General features: G+C 38.0%; 2 protein-coding genes across 17 annotated transcripts in view; one reads left to right on the plus strand and one right to left on the minus strand.

Moving 5' to 3' along the window:
• Positions 1-4,618, minus strand: part of WTAP (WT1 associated protein) — a 19,198-nt gene extending 14,580 nt beyond the window's left edge. The window contains exons 1-3 of one of the 6 annotated variants that reach the window (XR_015732605.1): positions 4,349-4,618; positions 1,086-1,123; positions 948-1,003 (exon numbers count right to left, since the gene is read on the minus strand). Coding sequence is in view for 3 of the 6 variants with exons in the window: in XM_034428540.3 (XP_034284431.1) it covers positions 948-1,003; positions 1,086-1,115 (86 nt within the window). In the remaining 3 variants the exon portion in view is untranslated. Of the gene's footprint in view, positions 1-947; positions 1,004-1,085; positions 1,124-3,628; positions 4,308-4,348 lie in introns of those variants that run through there. The other 5 variants (XR_015732604.1, XR_015732606.1, XM_034428540.3 and 2 more) reach the window with 5 other exon arrangements.
• On the plus strand, positions 4,502-22,487 carry LOC117672089 (acetyl-CoA acetyltransferase, cytosolic-like). 11 transcript variants are annotated; one of them, XM_087887603.1, is made up of 4 exons: positions 4,502-4,631; positions 12,023-12,140; positions 13,320-13,463; positions 18,246-22,487. In XM_087887603.1, the coding sequence occupies exons 2-4, from the start codon at positions 12,059-12,061 to the stop codon at positions 18,317-18,319; spliced, it is 300 nt and encodes a 99-aa protein (XP_087743729.1). In that variant the 5' UTR covers positions 4,502-4,631; positions 12,023-12,058; the 3' UTR covers positions 18,320-22,487. The 11 variants fall into 11 exon arrangements, 4 of the variants coding, with proteins under 4 accessions (XP_087743729.1, XP_087743730.1, XP_087743723.1 ...); XM_087887604.1 differs by lacking the exon at positions 4,502-4,631 and adding an exon at positions 4,652-4,781; XR_015732610.1 differs by lacking the exons at positions 4,502-4,631; positions 18,246-22,487 and adding exons at positions 4,662-4,781; positions 5,070-5,173 and having other exon boundaries at positions 13,320-13,993.
• The last annotated feature ends 1,606 nt before the right edge of the window (positions 22,488-24,093 follow it).

A 24,093-nucleotide genomic window follows, 5' to 3' on the forward strand; every position in this document is an offset into this window, starting at 1 on the left:
TCTTGCTTAATGACTATCCATTCAGCAACCATTCAAAATTATGATAGTGCTGAGCAAAGGGATTTATGAGCTGTACCTGACGTTATGGTCATTATAATACCCCTGTGGTCACATGTTTGCAATCTGGGCTCTTGGCAACCCGTTCATTTCCAATGGGTTGCCAAGCACCTCACAACCATTTGATCACCATTTGCAAACTTCTGTGATAGCTTGCCCAGAAAGTCAACCACCTGCTAAAATAACTCCCTCTGGTTTCTTGGGGAGGGCTAAAAAAGGTCTGCCCTGAGATCCAAACAGGGTTTCAGCACAGAGCATTTGCAGCATGGCGCATTTGCAGCCAGACCCAGAAATCAGAGAATATCCTCATCTTTGGGAGTTGGTTGCAAACATCTTTCTCAACCAGTCTCTGAGAGTGAAAGGGCTGCCCATCAGACAGATTCAAACCCTTGTGGGGAAAGTCCCTCTATTGGGCAGCTGTTTTGACAGTGAAAGTACTGCCCACTGGAAGATTTTGACCCCATATGAGGTCATCTCCCTTCGGCAGGCAGCTATTTCTCTCCACCCGAGATCACTCAATGACCACAACCAGGAGTACTGTCATTGAGCAAAACAGCCACATGACATCTCGCTTAACGACCAATTTACTCACTAATCAAAGATTCTGGTTTCAATTGTGACCATAAGTCAAGGACTGCCTATAAATAATGGGATACTTACTTTTCATTTTTCTGAAATTTATTTTGAATCTCAGTAAATCACAAACTACAAAATTTGGTATCTTAAGCCTTTAATGTCTGATTTAGCTTAAACTTTTTTAACATTTTCATATGCAAAAATGGTTCTTCATTAGTCCTTCTTATTCAATAAGTTATTGTGAAGATCCAAATTATTCTATGTAAGATATGAGAAATGAATTTTTGCTATTATGAGATAGACCATCATTTTACCTTAAGATCAATTCCTCTCTAGGTAGAACCTTGAAGTCTGTTTCACTGAGACGGGCCTGCACAAAAATAATTTCATTGAATTATTTCATCTAGCATCAACATGGAAAAGTAATAGTAAAATACATGTTTCCAGATTACCTTCTTTGGAAGTGGTTCTTCATTAGTCATTGTGAACTCTGTAGAAGAAATAACACTATTACCATTTTACCCTCTAACAAGTGTAACTAAATGTGCACACACCTTAAAGTACAAAAGTTCCAATCAGTTTGAGTATATCTAATACATTTTTATAATAGCTTTGGAAAATAGTAAAAACTTTTGTTTCAACAATGTACCACGTTGTAACTCTTGAGAAATGTATCAGTGAGAAATGTACCCTATTGAACTCTATATTATAAAAATATGTTCATTTTGTGGATAATTAAGACATTTATTTTCAACAATAATGAACATTTAAATAATTTCTGAGTGCATGAATAAACTCCTACTGCTTGTGTAATACAGATTCATCCAGTTACAGATAACTCTGTTTTACTAGATTTATGGTTTTTGCCATTTCAGGAAGTAATCAATCCAGGATCATATTTATTGACTTTAAAATATTACTATTTTTCTGCACCGCATAGGTAATTCAAAGCTAACGTTTTCCACAACTAGTAGAAAGTTGTCCCTATTGTTTATAAGATGGGTAAATATGTTTTAAATAAATATATAGTATTTGCTCAAAGTTTTAGAACACTGATAGTTGTAATGATCAGCATCAGACCAGAACTCTGAAACTTTAGTTTTACAAGATGAGGCAGTCAGTAATTTTCAGGCTGATCTATTTCACAGGACCAGTGCAAAGATGAAAGAATGGCAACAAGCATGCAGCAATTAACAGTTCTGTTGTTTTATATAACACCATATAAATTCAATGAGGACCCTATAAATAATGCTTTACTTAAATTATCAGGAAAGATAATTTAATAATATTTTTATTAAATTTTTATAAATTGCAAAAAACAAAAACACCCCAAATCACAATTTTATGGAACCTTATAAGAAAGCAGTAAGTACCTCTGAATGATAAGTCTCAATTCTTGGACAAATCAGTGTAGGGGTTTTTTTGCAACACTACAGAACTGGCTTACTTTCTCACAGGATGTTTTGACTTCCCAGTCTACTCTCTTGTAGTTTTCCATCCAATTACTGAATTCTGACTATTTTTAAGGGGTTTCCCTCATAAGGATCAGTTCACTTTTTTTATTGTACCATAAAATTTGATTAACCCAGACTTTCTATAATTTGTTTCAAACTAATTACAATAACAAACTACTTTGTGTAAATCTGTTATTTTCAGTAGCTGAATTGAAATTTTCTTTTTTCTACTGCAAATAAATATCCATTTTTATATTAGATGACTTCTAATTCTAAAATAATTATCTTCTCTTTGCATGCTAAGATGTATTTGGAACAGATTTAGGGACTTGAGATATTGTTCTGCATACAGTCTTCATCTCTTATGTACAACCCTAAAATTAAGAACATGATCTGACCCCAAAGTTTTTCCTATAACAGCCCCAAAAATGTAAGAGTATAATAAAAAAATAGAATATGTATTGTTAGACATTACTATGCTATAGTAAACTCTGCTGAATAAATATTCAGTAGAGCTAGCCAATTTCAATTTAAGATGAAATGTTTTTCTCAACATCTTTATTAAATAAAATAAAAAATTTATTTTAGTGAAAAATATTTTTCCTCTCTTCATAATAATCACTGGACTGAGATAGATGATATAGCAACTATGGTTAAAACATTATCAACATAAACAGTTGTACAAATACTTCATCTCATATAAACCTGGCTGTATAATCTGAAAAAATGCAATCTTGCCCTTAGTACATTGTGATTTGTAGTCTGAGCAGAGGCACCATCAACATTTTAACTCTACATGTGAAGAGCTTGGTCAATACAATAAATAACTTTCTACATGCAACTAATTTTTATATGGGCAGGCATAGCCAACTGGATCACCACTGAATGTAACATATTCATTGCAATGTAGCACATCAATGATGATAGTTCTTTCTAAGCAACCTGTAGAATGAACAGGTTCTTCCCCAACTTGGGTCTTCTGCAAGTGCATTGAGCTACAATTCCCATTTCTACCAATTACTGGATATGCAGAAACAGATGATTTATAATTTGACATAGGAGGAAATCATTTTGAAGAGTCATTTGCTATGTGGAAAATAATCAATCACATCTTAGGTTTTATACAACTTTTGTCTGCACAGTGGCAAAACTGCCAAGTAAAATACCAACAGTTCAGCAGAGGATGTAAAAATAATGAAATCTACGGTCAGTTTAAGGCTTTAAGAGTAAATCTAACTATGTTTTCCTCCAAAATCACTGTTAACTTCGTAATAAAATATAGCAACATAACCTATCCTATTTTTTTTATTGAAAAGAATTGTTAAGACATAAAATATTGACAAACTTAAAACCATTTTGCAAGCTAAGGCCTTAAAAATATGAGCATGTGATCCGCAGCCCAGTTCAACCCATTTACTCAAAATATTTGGACAGTCCCGTGTATATAATTTTTAGACGAACACGCAGACACGTGACCTTATATCTATATTTCAAGCTTCTCAGACTAGAATTATAAAAATAAAAAAAAAACAAAACCGCACGTTTGGAACCGATCTGCAAGCGAAGAATGTAAGAAGAACCGCTTTAAATCCTCCTCGCCTTATGGCCGTCTAGGTAAACAAAACAGGATCTTCCCGAAAATAAAGGTCGCCTGTCTAAAATGGGCCTTCGGGAGGATCGCAGCAAACGCGGGCGGGGGCGGCCGACAAAGAAGATGCTACAGGCGTGGCGACGTCGGAGCCCGCAAAGGGCTGCCGCAAGGGGCTCGGGGCCCCGAACCTCCCGATGCACACTGGACGGCCTTCGCAATCTCTTCTTCGTTCTTTCCGGCGGTCTCTCGTTAAGGCTGGAGTCGGCGGCGCCTCGCGCGGGAAGAGGAGGAGTAGGCCACCACTCACCTCCCGCCGATGGCGGCGCCGCCAAGGCGTCGCGTTCACAGCGCTCCAGATGCTTCCAAGGACGGTCTCTCCTGCCGCATCGATAAACTTAGAACCACCGCCCTGAAACGGTCACCACCGCCGCCACATTCCGCTTCCCGCCCCGCTCTTTATTCGCTGGTTCGCTGCGCTACAAAATGGCGCCCGAGAGGGAAATGAGAAAAGCCGCCTCGCCCCTTCCTTCACTCCCGCCTCGTCCCAGCCAGAAGGCAGCGCCGCCGCAGCGCGGAGCCAACCGCTGCCACTCAATTCCCCGGCCCCTCCCCCGCCCGACTGCCACCACTCGCGCGCCCCCTCCCTCCCTCGCGCCTCCTCTTCACTTACCGGCCCAGGCAACCAGGCAGCAACTGACTCCGCGGCAGCCGCTGCGGCGCTCGCTTAGTGCCGGATCTATACTTCTCCGTCGCTTCTTTCGCCCCCCCCTCCCTCCGCCGCGCGCGGACGGTGTTTCCTTTTGCTGCTTTCTATAGAGACAAACAGCCGTTGGCGGGAAAAGGGACAGAATTATTAATATTTTCGGAGGGGAGGGGTAAAGAGGTGCGAAACGGCCATGGCGCTCTACTCTACTGCCCCGTCTGTCAGGATGCGCAGTTGCAAAGCATGATGGGTAGGTTGGTGGGGGGGGGGTCGGTCGGCGGAAGGATTCAAAATCGTACTATATAACCACCTGCAAGAGTGAGGCTACTTTGGCGGAAGGAGACCTGACAGAATAAAAATAAAGAGCGTCGTATCTTCATTTCTCTTTTTCGAATTGCTGGTGGATTTTGCACAATGATTCAGTCAGTGGTCGTGGGCTCGGTTCTCCTGGGCCCAGTTCAATACTGCGCAGAATGCAGAACTATCTAAAATGGTTATCTGAAATTGGCGTAAAGGTTGCTTTTCGCTGCGTAGGAGTGATCCTTTTTTCAAGATTATCGATTTGTTTGTAATTCAGAGTTTTGCATGTTTTTGTCGTTCTGAAACAGCCGGAAAACTATTAATCAAGTGTTTCAGGAATGATGAACTTGTTCGTTCGAGCCATTACTAACAAAATATTTTTCTGCAGGATATTGGTGGCCAGTACTGCACAAATCGTTTGAGTAACGTTGAACTGGGATTAACTGGGTTTATAATGCTAAAGAATCAGTCATGTTTATCAAACACCAATAGGTAGGTTCGCACAAACTAGTACACCAAGGGGTTTTGACAGGTGAGTTTTGACGGGAAGGGTTGTAAACAACTTGTGGGAAGCGTAATTGTTTTTTTTTTTTTTAAGCTGATAAAGTTGTGTAAACAAAGCAGCCATGCTTTTAAAGTTTCTGTTTTTCTGGAGAAGTCAACACCGGTTGGGGTACAGCAAACGTTGAATTTTTTCTAACACTACATACTTGTTTATAACTGCACATACTCTTTTTATCATTCCAGATGATGATACAGCAAAATATAAGAAGCCTCTTGCAGTAAACCGTATATTCGCATTATGACTTCTGACAGAAGAATCAGCCCAAATCATTCTGTTTTATAAAATTAGGCCTTCCGTATACTTTCACTGTGGTCAATAAAGAAATACCCCAAATCCTTTGATCTAAATTAAAGATCTTCTCAAGTAATTTAGCAGATGTAAAATACAAAAATCTAGACAATCACTAATTAGCAGTGAAGAGTTTTTGTTTCCTGTATTTTTTTTCACTGTCAGCTAATGATTGTCCATATTTTTATATTCTAGATGCAGTAGTCAGTTGCCACCTGAGTATAGTATAAGACTGTAGCATTGCTTTCTGCAAAAATGCAAGGATATTCCACTTTTTAAACATGCCAATCCATTTATTTTTACAAGCACTTTCTTTGCAAGTTCTGAATTCTATATTTCTAAAATCAAACGTGTGTGCACGTCTGTGTGTGTTTCTAGGCTATAAAGAGCAAACTTTGAAATTCAAGTAATGTAGTCTCCCTACTTAGGTAATTTAAATGCTATTATGTGGCAGTAAATTAACTCATTTAATCGCTTAGTCAAATCAATGTGAAAAAATAAGGTTATATACTGCAGATTGGGACTTTAAGTTGGAAGGCTTTTATTTAAGACCTGTTTTGTCAGCAAACTGAAGTACATAGAGGAGAAATAATTTGAGCTACTATATAACAGGTTTCAACATGTTCATCTTATGGTAATCAGAATTAATTATAAATGCCCATGAGTAAGAACTTTCTTGTGAAATATAGAAAATGGTTTGCCTGATGCATGTTGATATAGTTATGCTTGGTTTGATATGGAGACAGCCATATCATTTATTTTTATAGTTGTAGGTTTGTAATCATTTTACTTAATGGCACTGCATACATCAGAACTAGGTAGAAAAAGTGATTTTCCTTTTTGCCTCCCTGATCCAGTCATGGCAAGCAGAAGCAACTGAAAACAAGTCTGCTTCAGTTGCAGCATCAGTGTTGTTTCTGTTTTTTGTCTGTGTATTTTTGCAGTTTGCTTTTGAGGGTGAAATAGGAATGCTAGTGCCAATAGAAGACAATATTTGTAGCTCACGGTTAAACTGTGGGGTCTTTAGTGCTCTTGGTTATTTTTTTGCAGGTGTTTCTTTGGGTAATGAGAGCTCAGGGCGCCAAATACTCCCTCAGGAATGCCAGTGCAATGTAGAAGGCTCGACCTTTCTCTGTCTTACACATAGTATCTTTGACTCTGATTGGGCTACCTCGTTTTTTTTTAATATTAAAATAAAAATGGGGTGGGGAAATGGAACATGTTAGTATCAGGTGGCCAATGAACACAAAGGTCACTGCGATGCCAACCAACAAAATTTGTTGGTTCACTGGCCAAGTGTGGTCTGTTGTCTTGATTAGTATAGGTTTGAAGAATAAGTACTGTAATTATGATTAGTGCCCAAACGTGACTTAGTGTGCATTATCAATATTACCGATCACCTCAGACAAAAGTATTTCCTCCATGTAATCCTTAGTATATCTGTCCTGCTAACCTAAAAAAAACTCCAGTTATTAAAAATCTCTTTATCTCATTAAATGGAACTTAATCCATGCTGTAGAGGTACTCCTAGATTTACAACCATTCATTTAATGACTATTCAAAGTTACAATGGCACAGAAAAAAGTGACATGGCCACTTTTCACACTTATGACTGCTGCAGCGTCCCCACAGACATGTGATCAAACTTTGTGTGCTTGGCAACTATCGTGTATTTACAATAATGGCAGGATCCTGGGATCCTGGGATTGTAATTTGCAACCTTGCTAGGGAGCTTCTGACAAATAAAGTCAGTGGGGGAAGCCATAATTGCTTAATGACCACATGTTTCATTTAACAACTGTAGTGATTTGCTTAATCATGGCAAAAATGATTATTAAAAGGATTATTACTCCCTTGAGTACCTTGCTTAGCAATGGAATTTTTGGGCTCAATTGTAGTCACAAGTTGAGGACTACCTATACTTTAATTAATTTAATTTAATTAATTAAATTTATGTGCCGCTCCTCTCCGAAGACTCAGGGCGGCTCACAGTACATTTTTAAAAATCATTATAAAAAGACATTGAAAAATTAAAAACATTAAAAACTCATTCACACCATTCATGGCCGGATCTCGCCAGATCACAAGAGCGAGATCAACAGCCCCAGGCCTGCCGGAAAAGCCAGGTCTTCACCGCTTTTCAGAAGGCCAATAGGGTGTGGATGGTCCGGACCTCAGGAGGTAACTGGTTCCAGAGAGCTGGGGCAGCCACAGAGAAGCCCCCCCCCCCTCGCGGGCCTGCCAGCCGACATTGGGCCCGGAGGAGACCAACTCTGTGGGATCTTACTGGTTGCTATGCGGCAGAAGGCAGTCTCGAAGATAACCTGGCCCTGAGACATGTAGGGCTTTAAAGGTAATAACCAATACCTTGAATTGCGACCGGAGACCAATAGGGAGCCAGTGCAGCTTGTGGAAACCCTTAAAGTGGCCTTAAATAGAGAATTAGCCATGTTCACAGATTCTTTGAATTGGAAAAGCCTGAACCTTATTGCATCAAACAATAAAAGAACTATTGAATTCAAGAGTAATCCCAGGATGTATAATTTGTAGCAATCACAAATCCTAAAATAATTTTTAACTAATTTACTAAAAACTTCAGTGGTAATTGATTGGGAGTGATTGATATTGAGTGCTATGATATTTGTGATACGATTTATTTTAAGATAGATTTTATACTGTTTTCCTTACCATTTAATAAACCATAGTATTTATCTAGTTAACTGCTCTTTATTCCTGTATTCTTTTGTGATTCTTTGGGTTATTGTGTTGTCTGATAAGATATTTTCTTATCAGATTCCTCAATGCTTTCAACAGCACCAGAATTCTAATATACTTGAAAAGTTCTTAAAAATTCAGGGAGATACACAGACATGTATCTGTCCTGACAGTAGCCCATGTTGAACTGTATAGCACAGTAAAACATCAGGAGCTGATCACAAGAAATGTTTTATGATGTTTTGTGTTGTCATAAAATGCTTTATGATCATTTTTATCTAATAAAATTTTTATATTTGCCAAACGCAATACCACAGGAGTCAGGAGTCCTGGATTTTGGATGCATTCTGTATGTTATCTCATTTGTAGTACCTTGATTAAAAATGTTTTACCCTATGATGCACAAATTTGCCCAATTAAACTAAGTTTAAATAGACCCAAGTAGTCATTTTTGGGGGAGTAAGGGGGATTGTACAGCTGTGGTTTAAATGACCTTGGATAACTAATATATAGCTTGTATGCTAGGATCTTTCTGTTTTAAACTAACCTGAGTTATTCCAACCATGGTTTATCATGAATTGAATACCCACTCTCTCCTTTGAATCTCTAGTATATATGAGTATAAGAAGTAGGGAAAGTAGTTTGGTCAGAGAGAAAGATAGCTGTTTAATGTAAGTTTATGAGTGTACATAGGATTAGGGTTATATTATTAATTATATATATATGTATGTATGTACTGTATGTATGTATGTATTATTGTTTTAGTCAGGGTTTTTCCTACGTAAATCAATATGTTTATATAGCCATAGTTCAGTGAAATCCCAATTCACTATTTTCTAGGCTTTATCAGACATTAACCAGCATTTTGCTGTCTGCTGTAAGACTTAAGGGAGACTAAAATAGATCTATTTTTGATTTATTTGTCTTCATCAGTTAGCCACACACCCTCATCATATGACTCCTCCCTGTAACGGTCAAATATTTATTTTGTTCTTTTTTCGTAGGTCTATATGTGTATTATGGTTTTAGCCAGGGTTTTTCCTACGTAAATCAAGATGTTTATATAGCCATAGTTCTATATAGAACTATATAACCTGAAAGAAGACACTAGCACAACAATCCTACCAGCAGACAAGGGAAACGCCACGGTGGTAATGAACACATCTGACTACCAAACCAAATTAACCAACCTACTCCAAGACTCCACATACAAACCCCTAAACACAGATCCCACCACCTACCTGGAAAAAACCACTAGATCCAAAATAAAAGCCTCCCCCATCAGCAAAGAGATCCAGCAAAGAATCATTCCCAGAGAGAAATCATCCAGATGCCCTAAGCTCTATAGTCTCCCCAAGATACACAAAGAAGAAACCCCACTTAGACCCATAGTCAGCTCCATAGGCTCACCTCTACAAAACCTAGCCAAATTTCTCACCAAACAACTACAGCCCTATGCAGAATCCATCAACTCACATGTAAAAAACTCATTCCAGTTCATAGAGATCATAAAGAAACAAAACTTACAGCCCAGTGACCTACTCATGAGCTTCGATGTCATATCCCTCTTCACCCAAGTGCCAATCAAAGAAGCCTTGACAGCTATCCAAAACAAATATAACCCCCCCCCAAGCACATCCTAGTTCTGACCAACCACTGCCTATCCAACACATACTTCATCTATAATGGACAAAAATACAAACAAATAGAAGGAGCACCCATGGGATCACCCCTCTCACCTGTCTTTGCTAACCTCTACATGGAACACTTTGAAACCCAAGCTCTAGAAAAATCTGATCACAAACCCAAACTCTGGCTCAGATACGTAGACGACACCTTCATAATCTGGCCACATGGGAAAGAAAAACTGGACAACTTCCTCACACCTCAACAGCCTACACCCCAAAATACAGTTCACCATAGAAACAGAAGCTAACAACCAACTTCCCATCCTGGATGTCTTAGTCTACAGGAAATCCAATGGCTCCCTAGGACACACCATCTACCAGAAGAAAACACACACAAACCGCTATCTGCACACACTCTGACACCACCACCCAGCACAGATCAACTCCGTAGCCAAAACACTCATCTCCAGAACAAAACGCTTAGCTGATGAACAACACCTAAAAACCGAACTACACACTCTCACTAACGTACTAACATCCAACAAATTCCAAAGAAATAAGATTACCAACCTAATCCAAAAAGAAACCCCCACTAAAATCCAAGACAGAGAACAAGAAAACGGCAAAGCCATCATCCCATACATAAAAGGCACCACAGATAGAATCAGCAAGATCCTCCACAAACACAACATCAAGATAGCATTCTGCACAAACCGAAAAATATCCACCATCCTAAGAAACCCCAAAGACAAAATTGAGTTAGAAAATCAAGGAGTATATGAAATCCCTTGCACCGCCTGCCCCACCACATACATCAGACAAACCAACAGAAGAATAAGTGCACGCATTGAAGAACACAAGAACTCAGTCAGAAAAGAGGAACCAACTTCTTCCCTGGTCCAACACCTCAAAGCCACAGGACATGATATTGACTTTAAAAAGACCAGAACTATCGCCAAAACTGAACACTTTAACAACAGAATAATCAGAGAAGCCATCGAGATAGAAAAATGTCCACACAGCATGAATAAACGAGATGACACCTCCCGCCTACCAGCCATTTGGAAACCCGCCCTTATTGACAAACGTGTCCCTAACACAATGACACCAGACCCACACTCACGAAAATCACACAGGATGTCACCACCACACATCCACGAAAAAAGCAAACCCACACCGATGAGGCACGACCACAAACCAGAAGCCAGACCACAGCTGCATCATTAGCCACTTTAAACCCCTCCAATCCATACATGAAGCAAACTGACACCCACCATGAAGTTGTGGCAACGAACACGAAGCCAAACAACAGCAATGCAGCTCACCAGCTCAAATCCCCTTGCTAACCCGAGCACAACCAAGCCCCCACCTAAACAGAACATACCCCCAGCCAATCATAACACAGCCAACCCCCCATCCAATCAGAGCACAGCCAAACCCCCAACCAATCAGAACACACCTCCACCCAATCAGAACACAGCCAAGCTCCCACCCAATCAGTTCACACCCCCGCTGGCAGATAAAAGGAAGAAACAGCTGCGATCACACACATTGCTCCTAGAAGCACGAAGCCGAAAACACCAGCCTGAAGATGACGAATGAGACTTTGTCGAAATGTCGCCAAGACACCTCCAATTTTACGCGGGAGAAAACCCGAATAACCAAAGACCTACATACAAACAGCCGCGAAAACCTCTGAAAACAAATATATATATATATATACACACACATACACATACACGCACACACACACATATATATATACACGCACACACACATACATACATAGATACATACTATATATACCAACTATAGGGAAGAAGTGAACTATATTCACCTTCCTCCCAGCTAGAATCCACAAGGAAGCAATATGGAAGCTTCTTTTTTCTTACACTTTTTCTCATTCATACATACCATGTGATTCTTCTAATGGGAAATATCAGGGATGGAAGCTGAGACCTCATGCATACAAAGCACGTGCTCTACAACTGAGTTGGGTTATGTTCTTGATGTTAGATTTACTTATGTCCGATGAATAGAAGGGTCAAACAATGAGAATGGGCGCCCCAGAGGTTATTTCCATCCACTTCTAAAGAAAGTTGCTTTCAATGTCCTAAATGTGTTAAAATGTTTTTTTTTTCCCAGGCTCCTCATGTCATTCATCTGCATGACGGGGTGAAGATGGGTGAAGCCTCTTTGCAAGACACTATTATCGTAGACTGCTTGACAAATGCCTTCTACAGTTATCACATGAGTGTTACAGGTAAGCCACATGAAAATAGCATTTACAAGAAGATTAGATGAAAGTGTGTCCCGGCTTTATTTCACAGAAAAAAGAAGAGTAGAGAGAAAGTAACAATTATAAGGATGGGAGGACAAATATTGAGCAATGTCCAGCTTCAATGTAGGCTTGCCAGCTGCAATTGCAATGAATCCCTGTACCCACACTCTGCAAAAGCATGGAAATACCTGCTTAAGAGCTGTGGTGGCACAGTGCTGCAGGCTATTTCTGCTGACTGCCAGCTGCCAACAATTTGGCAGTTCGATTCTTACCAGTTCAAGGTTGACCCAGCCTTCCATCCTTCTGATGGCAGTAAAGTAAGGATCCAGATTGTTGTTGGCAATACACTGACTCAGTAAACTGCTTAGAGAGGGTTGTAAATCCCGGTATATAAATCTAAGTGCAATTGCTATTGCTATGTTCCATGATCTAGAAAAAAAGTAAATATAAAGAAGCCCTATTTAGGGTCACATTCCCCAGGCAAAGAGCCTCTCCCAGGTCATCATTCCACACTGAAAGCCAGATTGGCACAGTGGTTAGGATGTTCCACTAGATGCAGAAGGCCCAGGTTCTAATCTACCCTCTGCCTGGAAAATTCACTGGACTTCAGGCCAGTCTCTCTCTCTCTCACTCCAACTTACCAACATAGGAGGAAGGAGTGCTGTATAGAATATCTTGAGCTCTTGCCAAAATATGTAATATAAATAATAAAATGGTAATGAATAACTAGTTTACTCTATAATCAGTATAATTGAATCTATTGTATACTTTTACTTATATTTAATGTATATTACATATAGTATGTAATAAACAGTTATAAATCACCTTCAAAGGCATCCACCACTTTGCAGCCATTTGCACCTCTTCCTCAGTTGATTTCCAATAGCTTCTTTTGTCATAATCACCTAGTCAAGTAGGATCAACCTCACAGGATTTCAGAATTGCATTTCTTTGCCTTGTGCACTCATTTATTCAGTGGAAATACATTTCCAAGAAAGCCCAATTCTAAACTGCTGAGAATGTGTGAACATTATATGACGTAAATGATGCATTCTCTTATCAGTATTAGAAGAATCAGTGTAATAAATATAATAAGTATATAGTAACTAAATTCTGACGCTTTGTGATTAGAGTATCTACTGCACTTTTTAATTGTTTCAGCTGAAAATGTGGCCAAACAATGGAAGGTTACTCGAGAAGAACAAGACCAACATGCTGTAATGTCTCAGAACAAGGCTGAAAATGTCCAGAAGGGTGAATATTTTGATAAAGAGATTGTACCTGTTGTTGGACCTTCTAGAAAAGGTCAGCGAGCAGTTTGACATACTGGACATGGGGATGGGATATGTTTTTAACTATATTGATTCATCTTTGTATTCATTTTTATTTCTTCAATTCTTCCTCCTTCATGTGTTAGAATAATTGGTGTATTGGGAAGAGAGAGACACTTAGTAACCTCAGGCATAATTAGTCTTTACTGCTAGATGAAGATAAAATTGTGAATGTAACTATTGTGTGCTGCCAGTTATAAACATCTAGACTTTGAAAACAGAAATATAATTACATATCTGGAAAGAATGATACCTAATATTCATTGCTACCACAGTCAGTTTTGAAGTGGTTTATAGATTGAAACAGAGTATCTTCCCGTTTCAGTAACACGTCTTTTTTTAAAAAAATAATTGTGCAATTTAATAGTAATTTAAAGAATAATCCACAATTTTAAAATTTCTCGTGAGTTAATTTCAAGACATACTAAATCAATTCTTGGAACCTTATTATGAGTGTAACATATTTTTCTATGCTATAGTTTGGTTAATAAATGAATCACAGCAGTTGGCTTTACTTCTTATGCTAACCCAAAATCAGCCAAGCAACATAGATTGGTTTTATACTGTACTTAAACCCATGGCTTAATTATATGGATTCAATTTATCACTCCTAGACTAGAATACATGTAATTAGAGAGTGTGGAAAATTGCAGTCACTGAAATGGCTAATAGTCATTGTCATACAAAGGAAGAAATAAGCATGCTACCACTTTTTTTAATAACAAGAAGCATATAGCTCATGAACTGACATTAGAGATTCAGGATAAAATGCTACTGCAGATGACCCCTGTACCACTCTCTATTGAAGGGCAGTGCATTTTCAAATAAATTAAACTTTCAACAAAAAGTAAAATGTAAGAAAGAGAAAAATAAAGAAGTAGGAAAGAAAAAGTCAAGGAACAACAACTTCCCATTTTCTTTGGTAGAGATACAAATGTGACATACTGTGACCTCTTACTCCAAAACTAACAGTAACACACAGTATTATTATAATCATAAAACAGTTCTGATCGTTAAATGCCAAAATCAAAGTTTCATTTGTCTTGGTTTCAAGGAAAAAATCCAAAAGTGGTTTCCAAGTAGAAAGTCTTTTCTTTGATCAAAATGTTTCGCCATCTTCATTTCATTTCACCATAAGTTCTTCCGTTGCCGGGATCTGTATGTCCTTCCATCCCTGTGGCATACAAAAAATTTTGCTGATGTTAAAAATAAAAACAGACACATTTTTTTCAAGACATGTATCCATCAAGTCTAAAAGAAAAATAGGCGGCCCTGCCGCGTCTGTTGCTGGGGAGGTGGGGCGATCACTTGGCCAGGGCAGCCTCAGCAGGGGCTGCATCGGTCTCTCCACCTGTGCCATGTTCCGCTCCGGCCAGCGGCACAGCTACAAGTACGGCGACCTGCTCTTCGGCAAGATGAAGGGCGACCCGCACTAGCCCATCCGGGTAAGCGCCACCCACCAGGCTGAAGGAAAAGCACTACGGGCTGTCCCGTCCGTGCATGGGGGGCAGCCACCATGGTAGTAGCTTCTGCGCCTCTCACTCCGTTTCTTCACCAGCGGAAAGCGCCACTGCTGAAATTTTTTTTTTCCCCCACTGGCTCCACAGAAGTTAAACCTGATGAACATCCTCACCATGGGTGCAACCTAGAAACAGTGTCAAAGTTGAAACCTTGCTTCATAACTGATGGGACAGGCACTGTGACTGCAGCAAATGCCTCAAGTTGGTTTGTTGAGCAATTTAAAGATAAGTCATAAAATCATCTGTTCTGGTTTTAGCAATCTGATTTTATTAAGGGTGAAGAATAAAGGAATGGGGACATTTTTCTAATTCAATTGGTACTGTGTGGATTTAGTGGAAGAAACATGAATTATTGGAGTGTGGTGTGCGAGTAAAGTCTTGGATGAAGAATTCAAAGGATCAGATAGAAAGTACATTAAACTGAAGAAAAACACACAAAAAAGCATTCAAAAATTATATCTAATTCTAAGTCCGCCTCCCTCAAAAATGGCAAAAAAGAAGAAGAAGAAGTTGAGCTGTAGACTTCTAGTAGCACTTCCAAAGGAACATATCTTGGCATTGTAGTCCAAAAAGGACATCAAAAAATAAAAGCAATACTTTTATTGCTTAAATGTATATGCTGCCAATCTCACTGACAAAGCAACTCTGGAAAGCTTACAAAACGGTAAAAAAGCTAAATATAAAAACAGTTAAAATTAAGAAGACTTAAAATCAAGGGGGTGGACAGCAGGGGTGTGTTTGAAGTTTTCTCTTACACTGTAAACCACCTCCAGTGGAAAGCATCCACATTGGAGCCCCAAGCGATCTGGCAAAGCCATGTTTTAAGGCCATTCCAGAAGGCCAGAAAGGTGGGGGCAGATCTCACCTCAGGTGCCAGAATGTTTGACAGAGTAGAAGCCGTAATATATACTAAGAATAGATAAAATCTAGCATTAAAACAATGTATATATATAAAAGCAAAATACCACTCAAGAATTATCACAAAATCTCCAGGACCATAAAGCAGTGATGAAATCCTCCCCGGTTTGCCACTGGTTTCCTGCCTGTGCATGTGCAGTGCACACCAAGCATGTGCTGTGCATGCACATGCAGTGCATTCCAAATGTATGCTATGTGTGCATGTGCAATGTGCACCAGATGCACGCTGCATGTGCATTATGTGCCAAACACACACACACACCGGGGTGTCTAACCCCCACAGTATTCATTTCCAGAGAGTAAGTCATCTGTGTATCAAGTTTGGTTGAAATTGCTTGAGCTGTTCCAGAGTTATGCTAGGACACCCACACACACCGAGTGGTGTTAGGGGTGTCTTACCTCCACAGTATTTTTTTCCAGAGAGTAAGTCACCAGTGTAGCAAGCTGGATTAAAATTGCTGGAGGCGTTCCAGAGTTATGGTGGAACACACACAGACACAGACACACACACATCGGGTGTCTTACTCTCACAGTATTTGTTTCCAGAGAGTAAGTCATCTGTGTACTAAATTTGGTTGAAATTGCTCGAGCTGTTCCATAAATACCGTATTTTTAGAGTATAAGACGCACCTTTTTACCCCCCAAAAGGGGGTGAAAATTTAGGTGCGTCTTATACACCGAATGTAGCCCTGTGCACCCACTGGCCCCCACCCTTTGGCCTCTGCCTAGCAGCAGTTACCTCCTTGCAAGCAAACAGCAAGAAAAAACAGCCCCTTTCAGCTTCACCATAGGCTAATTAGCACAAGTTGATTAGATCGGCCTCCCGACTCAGCTGATTTGCTCTCAGCTGTTTTGCACAGGGCTCTGCTGCTTGCTACAAGGAAGTAAATTGCTGGAGCAGATTTTTTTTTCCTTGTGCTAATCAGGCTATGCTGAAAATGAAACTGACAGTAAAGCAGGCTGTTTACTGTTTGTTGCAAGGAGGCAAAATTAGGCAGAGGGAGATTTCTTTTTCTTCTTTTTCCTCACCAAAAAAGGTAGGTGCAAACAATGGGAAATTAAGGGCAAAAGAGGAGAGTTCAAGATTTTAAAACACAAAAGAAAAAGAAAGAAAAAGGCAAAAATAAAAATGGAAGGGAGAAAAAGAAAAAGAAATGAAAGAGAAAGATGTTATACATATTTAGAATTGAAATATGAATAGTAGTAAGAAATAAATGGGAAATCATGATTGTAAAAATGAAATGAATAATAATTGGAATATTTGTCTTTGTATTTTTGAAATCTCGACAATGATAAGTTTTTATTTTTTTATTTTTTTTAGAAATATGAATAAGTATAAACTGTAACAATTGAAATACCTTGGTATATGATGGTGAAAGTAAAAAGGATTAAGTTGTAGCTTGGATAACAGCTAGAACATTTTAAAATTTAATTAGGGAAATTGTAACGATTGAAATATTTTTAATTATATATTGTGATGAAAGTAGAAATGATTAAGTTGTGATTTGGAGGATTATATGGGCAAAACTATTTGGGTTATTGGGAGAGTTTAAGATGTGAAAATGAGTAACATAAGGGGAAAGCTCTATTTAACTAGGACATTGTAATAATTGAGATACTATTAATTGTATATTGTGTTGAAAGCAGAAATGGTTAAATTGTGATTTGGAGGAATATATGGGGAAATTATTTGGTTTATTATTATTGGTAAATATAATTGATTTGTAAGAAATTGGATTGCCTGGAAATAATTGGAATATTCATGTTCATATTGATTAATATACAAAAAAAGTTAGTTTTATAACTGATTTATATTAAAATATTGAATTTGTATTAAACAATTGTAATATTACATAATTAACCAATGTGAGGATGGAGATAAAAATAGATAACAATAGGAAGGGGTATAATATAGAATAGAAGGGAAAAATTGATTAAGATTAGAGATGAGGATGAAGGGAAATATTGGTTTTAAAAAAAATAGATGAGGAATAAATATGGCAAAAAGGAAATATAGAAATTGTAAATTTAATTGAAATGACTAAACACTGTTTAAATTTGTGAACCAGCCAAATACTCTGTTCAAAGAAAATACATTGTATATTTGCATGTGTTTGTCTAAAAAAAAAAAAAAAACTTTATTAAAAAAAACAAAACAAAAAAAGTAGGTGCGTCTTATACTCCAAAAAATACGGTACATACATATATACATACATACATACATACATACATACATACATACATACATCCTTTTATATATATATATATATATATAAGATTAACCCAGATATTAATAGAATTTTTCTTGTTTGAATTAGGGATCACAGGAACAGCTTGCTATAGGAGAATTTGCAAGGTCTCTTCTTGTTATTCCAAATATGTTAGCAGTTAATGCTCCTCAAGATGCTATAGATCTTGTTGTAAAGCTCAGAGCATTTCACAATGAAGCGCAAGTGAATCCAAATCGCAAAAAATTGAAGTGGTAAGTATGCATACAATTGATAACATCAGAGTATTGATTTGCTTTTTGCATTTTTGCTTAATCTTGTTGAATCAGAATTGGGCATGAACATTCAGCATCCTAAGCCAAAATGATTCCTAGTTTTAAGATGCTAGCATACAGTAAAGTAAGCATACAGTTTAAAGTAAATGTTGGTGCTTGGTCTTATATAGTTGGCTTATAGCTTTATTTATCAGAAGAAATGGAGTGGTATATGTATTTTGGGTGTGCAAAATCTAAATTTTTATGTGTGGAATGTTCTTGATAATTCCAGAATGCTCTAGTTTCTTTCGGGATAGTGTTAATCAAATTCTGTGCACGGATTGGCAATTTCCCAAAAGTCAATCCCCCAAACTAGAAGTGGTTTGTTATGTTCTGGACATAGCTTGAGCTTGAAACAAATTTTCCCTTGGGACTTCACAAATAGTTTTCACTTTGGAGGATTAACTTCTGGAAAACAGGTGACTCTTAGCAGAATCAGCATGCCATTCTGCTAAGAAATTTCCATTGTTCTTTGGAATACTAGCTGAATACCTGTGCTCCGCTATGAAACTATGTGATTGGGCTTGATAAATCAACACTTACAGCTTGAAAATTAATTAATAGTTATGATCGCCCTTCCCTCTCCCCTTCTCTCCCTCAGGCTTTGCCCCACAGAAGCCTCCCCTATCCTATCCCCTTCTCTCCCTCAACCTTGCCCCACAGAAGCCTCCCCTATCCTATCCCCTTCTCTCCATCAGCCTTGCCCCACAGAAGCCTATCCTATCCCCTGCTTGCTGCTGTGAAAGTAAAACTGAAACTGAAACTCCTCTCCTCTCCTTGTGTTTTGCATTTGGAACAGATTTCTTTTCAGGTGGGGAGGGGGAGTAGAACTCCTTAGCATCAGAGCATAATAATATAGGAAATACTAATGCTCTGATGGTCATTTTGAAAAATCCTTTATTAGTGAGCACCTAGAAGCCGAACATACCTGGCAAATTTCAAGTTTGTAGGCTTTACAGCAGTGGTGAAATCCTACCGATTCGCAATGATTCCAGCGAACCGGTAGTGATAAAAGCTACCGGTTCGGCAAACCAGTAGTTAAAAAAAGCTGCTGGTTGGTCCGAATCGGTATTTCCGACAATAAGCTGTGCCGTGCAATTTAAAATCGCTAGAAAGCAGGAAATCCTGCTTTCTAATGAATCTAAATTGCGTGGCACAGCTTTTCCCCCTCCTCACTGTTCTACTTACCTTTCCAAGCCTCCTATTTCTGCACACAGCGTATTCCACCATAACTCTTTGACGCCTTGAGCAATTTTAACCAAACTTGCTACACAGATTACTTACTCTCTGGAAAAAAATACTGTGGGGATAAGACACCCCAAGACCAGGGATAAAATCTACTTACCTTCCTTACCGGTTTTGGAAGCAAAACCTTCTGCACATGCGCAGGAAGTAATGACACCTGGGTGGGTGGGCGGAGCTTTGCTCCGCCATCGCTACCGGATCACCGAATCAGTCCGATCCGGGAGCATTTCACCCCTGCCTAACACCCCTCGGTGTGTGTGTGTGTGTGTGTGTTTTCCAGCAATTTCAACCAAACTTGGTACACAGATGACTTACTCTCTGGGGAAAAAATTGAAAAAAATTTGAAAAAAAATTGATACTTGCATTCTCAATCATGATCAATAAGCCACAGGTTCAGTCTATTAAGTACTGTGGAGTGGATTTGAGATCACCATGTTTCTCCCACGGATAAATTTATGTTGCTTGCTCAAGAGTGGGTTCACCACAGAATTTATTTATTCTTGCTCTTGGAGGTGAAACTAAAAATGTTGTTTATAATCAAGTTTTTTAAAAATTAATATTATACTTAATTTGAATAATATTTTACTTTATAATTTGTATACTGTGCTTATACTTTTAAAACCCTGTAAATAAAATTGCTTTGATTTGACACTAAAGATATAATTCATTCCTTTTCCTGTATAATACAAGATAGGGATAAATAAATACCCAGGCAACATCGGGTAATCAGCTAGTATATCATAAAATAATGGAGAGAGACAATGAAGCTACACTTGCTGGATGTGCTGAAATGAAGACTGGATCACCACCATGGATAGAGCAGGAAATAGGACTTGATAGTTAAATGGCCCATCAAATTTGTAATAATGAACTTGAGTGTTTTTTTAGGTGAGCAGGACAGATATAGTAAGGATATGGAGGAAATCTTTTTGGTCAAGGTGATCAGTAATATTGATAATGCATCAAAATAACAGCACACTAAGTCATGTTTTGTATAGTATCATAATTACAGTACTTATCCTTCAAACCTATACTAACCAAGACAATAGACCACACTTGGCCAGTGAACCAACAGCCTTTATTGTTGGTTGGCATTGCAGTGACCTTTGTGTTCATTGGCCACCTGATACTGACATATTCTGTTTTTTCCCTCCACTTTTATTTTAATATTAAAAAAGAATGAGGTAGGCCAGTCGGAGTCAAAGATACTATGTGTAAGACAGAGAAAGGTTGAGCCTTTTGCATTGCACTGGCATTCCTGAGGGGGTATTTGGTGCCCCGAGCTTTCATTACCCAAAGAAACATCTGCAAAAAAATAACCAAGAGCACTAAAGACCTCACAGTTTAACCGTGAGCTACAAATATTGTCTTCTATTGGCACTAGCATTCCTGTTTCACCCTCAAAGGCAAACTGCAAAAACACACAGACAAAAAATGGAAACAACAAAGATGCTGCAACTGAAGCAGACTTGTTTTCAGTTGCTTTTGCTTGCCATGACTGGATCAGGGAGGCAAAAAGGACAATCATTTTTCCTACTAATACCTATTTTATGCCTGCTGAATGAATTAATTAGCTCTGTTATTCATAGCCTAAAACTTAACTTTCTGATCCTTTAGGAACTCTATCACAACATATGTGTCCAAAAGGGCACATAATATCATGACATAGTATGTCCCATCGCTAATGTGGAACTCAAGTAAAGCTTATAATACCCAGTGGTATGTCTCCAAACCTATCCAACAAAATTATGTTGTAAAAGATCTTTTCAGTGTTTGGAGTCTATGGGAACATGATGGTATCAGGATAGAGTTCCAAGAAATTAGACAATTTGGTTTTTACTATGTATTTTGGAGGGACACTCCAGCACAAAATTGAGTTCTATTTAGCATAAGGAGGTACTACTACCTTCACCTGTCCATACCAGTCTTGAATATAGCCCAAAGACAATGAAGGTCAACGTAAGAAAACTTGAGAATTAAAGTAACTTGAACAATTAAGACACGGGCATCGAAATGAAGTCTATCACAACAACATAGGTGTCCAAAAGGGAACACATAATATCATGACATAGTACGTCCCATCACTTATGTGGAACTCAGGTAAAGCTGATAATACCCAGTGGTATGTCTCAAAACCTGGCCAACAAAATGATGTTGTAAAAGTTCTTTCTGGTGTTTGGAGTCTATTTGTGTTTATGCATGGAAATATTGCTATCCAAATGTAATATTTACTTTTCCTTTAAAGGTTTGTAAAATTTAATATAACATGCTCCTGTGAAAATTATTTTAAAAATATTTTTTTAAAAAATTATCTTAGTGGCTTTTAATTTCAATGGAATTATATGGGTATCTTACTTGTATTCGTTTTCTATTTATTGTGTATATTTTCAAGGTAAAAAGCATGATGAAAATGGGCAACGGAAACAGTCAATTACATTCCAGTGTAGTTTTCTGCCCCTTCAAGGATAGGTGAAGCACACTTGGGGGAGGGAACACTGGTTGTTGGAAAAGCATCAGTTATAAACCATGGTTTAGAAGTTACATTGGGTTAATTCACACACTAAACTGTAAACTATACCAAGCTCATTTTAGTTTAGCCATTACATTACTTGGAAATAACAAAGCTAATTTAAGTAATGTATTGAACAAGCTTCGGATTTTATATTTTCACATTGATTTTGACTCAGCAATTAAATCAGTTAATCTACTGTCACATAAAAAAAAAAAACAATTACGACCCTTTCTACATGTTGTTTACAACCCTTCCTGTCAACGCTCACCTGTCAAAAAAATTCCTTGGCTTAATATGTTGTGGGAACCTAGATGTAGGTGTTTGGAGAAACATGATTTATGCCTTAGCATTATAAGCCCAGTTAATTCCAGTTCTTCAACATTATTCAAACTACTTGTGCAGGACTGGCCAATATATTCTGTAGAAAAAGATTTTGTTAGTAATTACTCTTATGAACAAATTGTTCATTCCTGAAACATTTCATTAATAGTTTTCCAGCTGTTTCACAATGGCACAAAGTGCAAAGCTCTGAATTACAAACAAATTGATAGTCTGGAAAAAAGGATCACTTCTACACAGCAGAAAGCAACCTTTACGCCAATTTCAGATAACCATTTTAGATTGTTCTGCATTCTGCGCAGTATTGAACTGGGCCTAGGAAAGCCGAGCCCCACACCTTGAATTTTATTTGCAAAGTCCACCTGCAATTCAAACAGCAGAAATGAAAATTAAATGGCCTCCTCCAGTCCCAGTGATGGTATCAGGATAGAATTCCAAGAAATTAGGCAATTTGGTTTTTACTATATATTTTGGAGGCACTCCAGCACAAAATTGAGTTCTATTTAGCATAAGGGGGTAAAAAACACTACCTTCACCTGTCCATAGCAGTCTTGAATATAGCCTAAAGGCAATGAAGGTCAAAGTAAGAAAACAGAATTAAAGTAACTTGAACAATTAAGACATGGGCATTGAAATGAAGAGTCTATCACAACAACAGATGTCCAAAAGCACGAAATATCATGACATAGTACGTCCCATCACTTATGTGGAACTCAGGTAAAGCTGATAATACCCAGTGGTATGTCTCGAAACCTGGCCAACAAAATGATGTTGTAAAAGTTCTTTCCGGTGTTTGGAGTCTATGGGAACATGGGTAAGGAGAACCCAGCTTAAACTCAACCCTTGTATGCTGAGCCACTGTGGACTCTAGGTCTCCTTACATTTTGACATTTTCTGTCAATGGTTCCGAGTGGGGTTGCATTGCCCATCAGGACATTATGATCTATGTGTGTCCTAAACACTTTTGTCTTCATTGGTCCCTCTCTTCATAAAAATGCTATTAAACGTATTTCATATGATTTTCAAAGTTTTAATTGCAATTTATAGAGAAATAGAGAAATGACATTTTTATTGTTTTTTAACACTCACTGGTTGAGTTATTAAAAGATGAAATTGATTTTCATCCTTTCATGAAATAATCCAGGAGCTTCACAATAAAAATGCTATAAAATTAAAATTTAGGCAATCAATTTGTTTATGCATGGAAATATTGCTATCCAAATGTAATATTTACTTTTCCTTTAAAGGTTTGTAAAATTTAATATAACATGCTCCTGTGAAAATTATTTTAAAAATATTTTTTTAAAAAATTATCTTAGTGGTTTTTAATTTGAACGGAATTATATGGGTATTCGTTTTCTATTTATTGTGTATATTTTCAAGGTAAAAAGCACGATGAAAATGGGCAACGGAAACAGTCAATTACATTCCAGTATAGTTTTCTGCCCCTTCAAGGATAGATGAAGCACACTTGGGGGAGGGAACACTGGTTGTTGGAAAAGCATCAGTTATAAACCATGGTTTAGAA

This window comes from Pantherophis guttatus, chromosome 1 (genome assembly GCF_059756535.1).
Source record: "Pantherophis guttatus breed Tessera chromosome 1, ASM5975653v1, whole genome shotgun sequence".
NCBI lineage: Eukaryota > Metazoa > Chordata > Lepidosauria > Squamata > Colubridae > Pantherophis > Pantherophis guttatus.

Coding starts and splice junctions, on each gene's coding strand:
- LOC117672089 (XM_087887597.1), top strand. CDS start 12,005: ATGTTTTTTTTTTCCCAGGCTCCTCATGTCATTCATCTGCATGACGGG. Junction 12,141..13,319: donor TTATCACATGAGTGTTACAG/GTAAGCCACATG, acceptor TAATTGTTTCAG/CTGAAAATGTGGCCAAACAA. Junction 13,464..18,245: donor TGTTGGACCTTCTAGAAAAG/GTCAGCGAGCAG, acceptor TGTTTGAATTAG/GGATCACAGGAACAGCTTGC.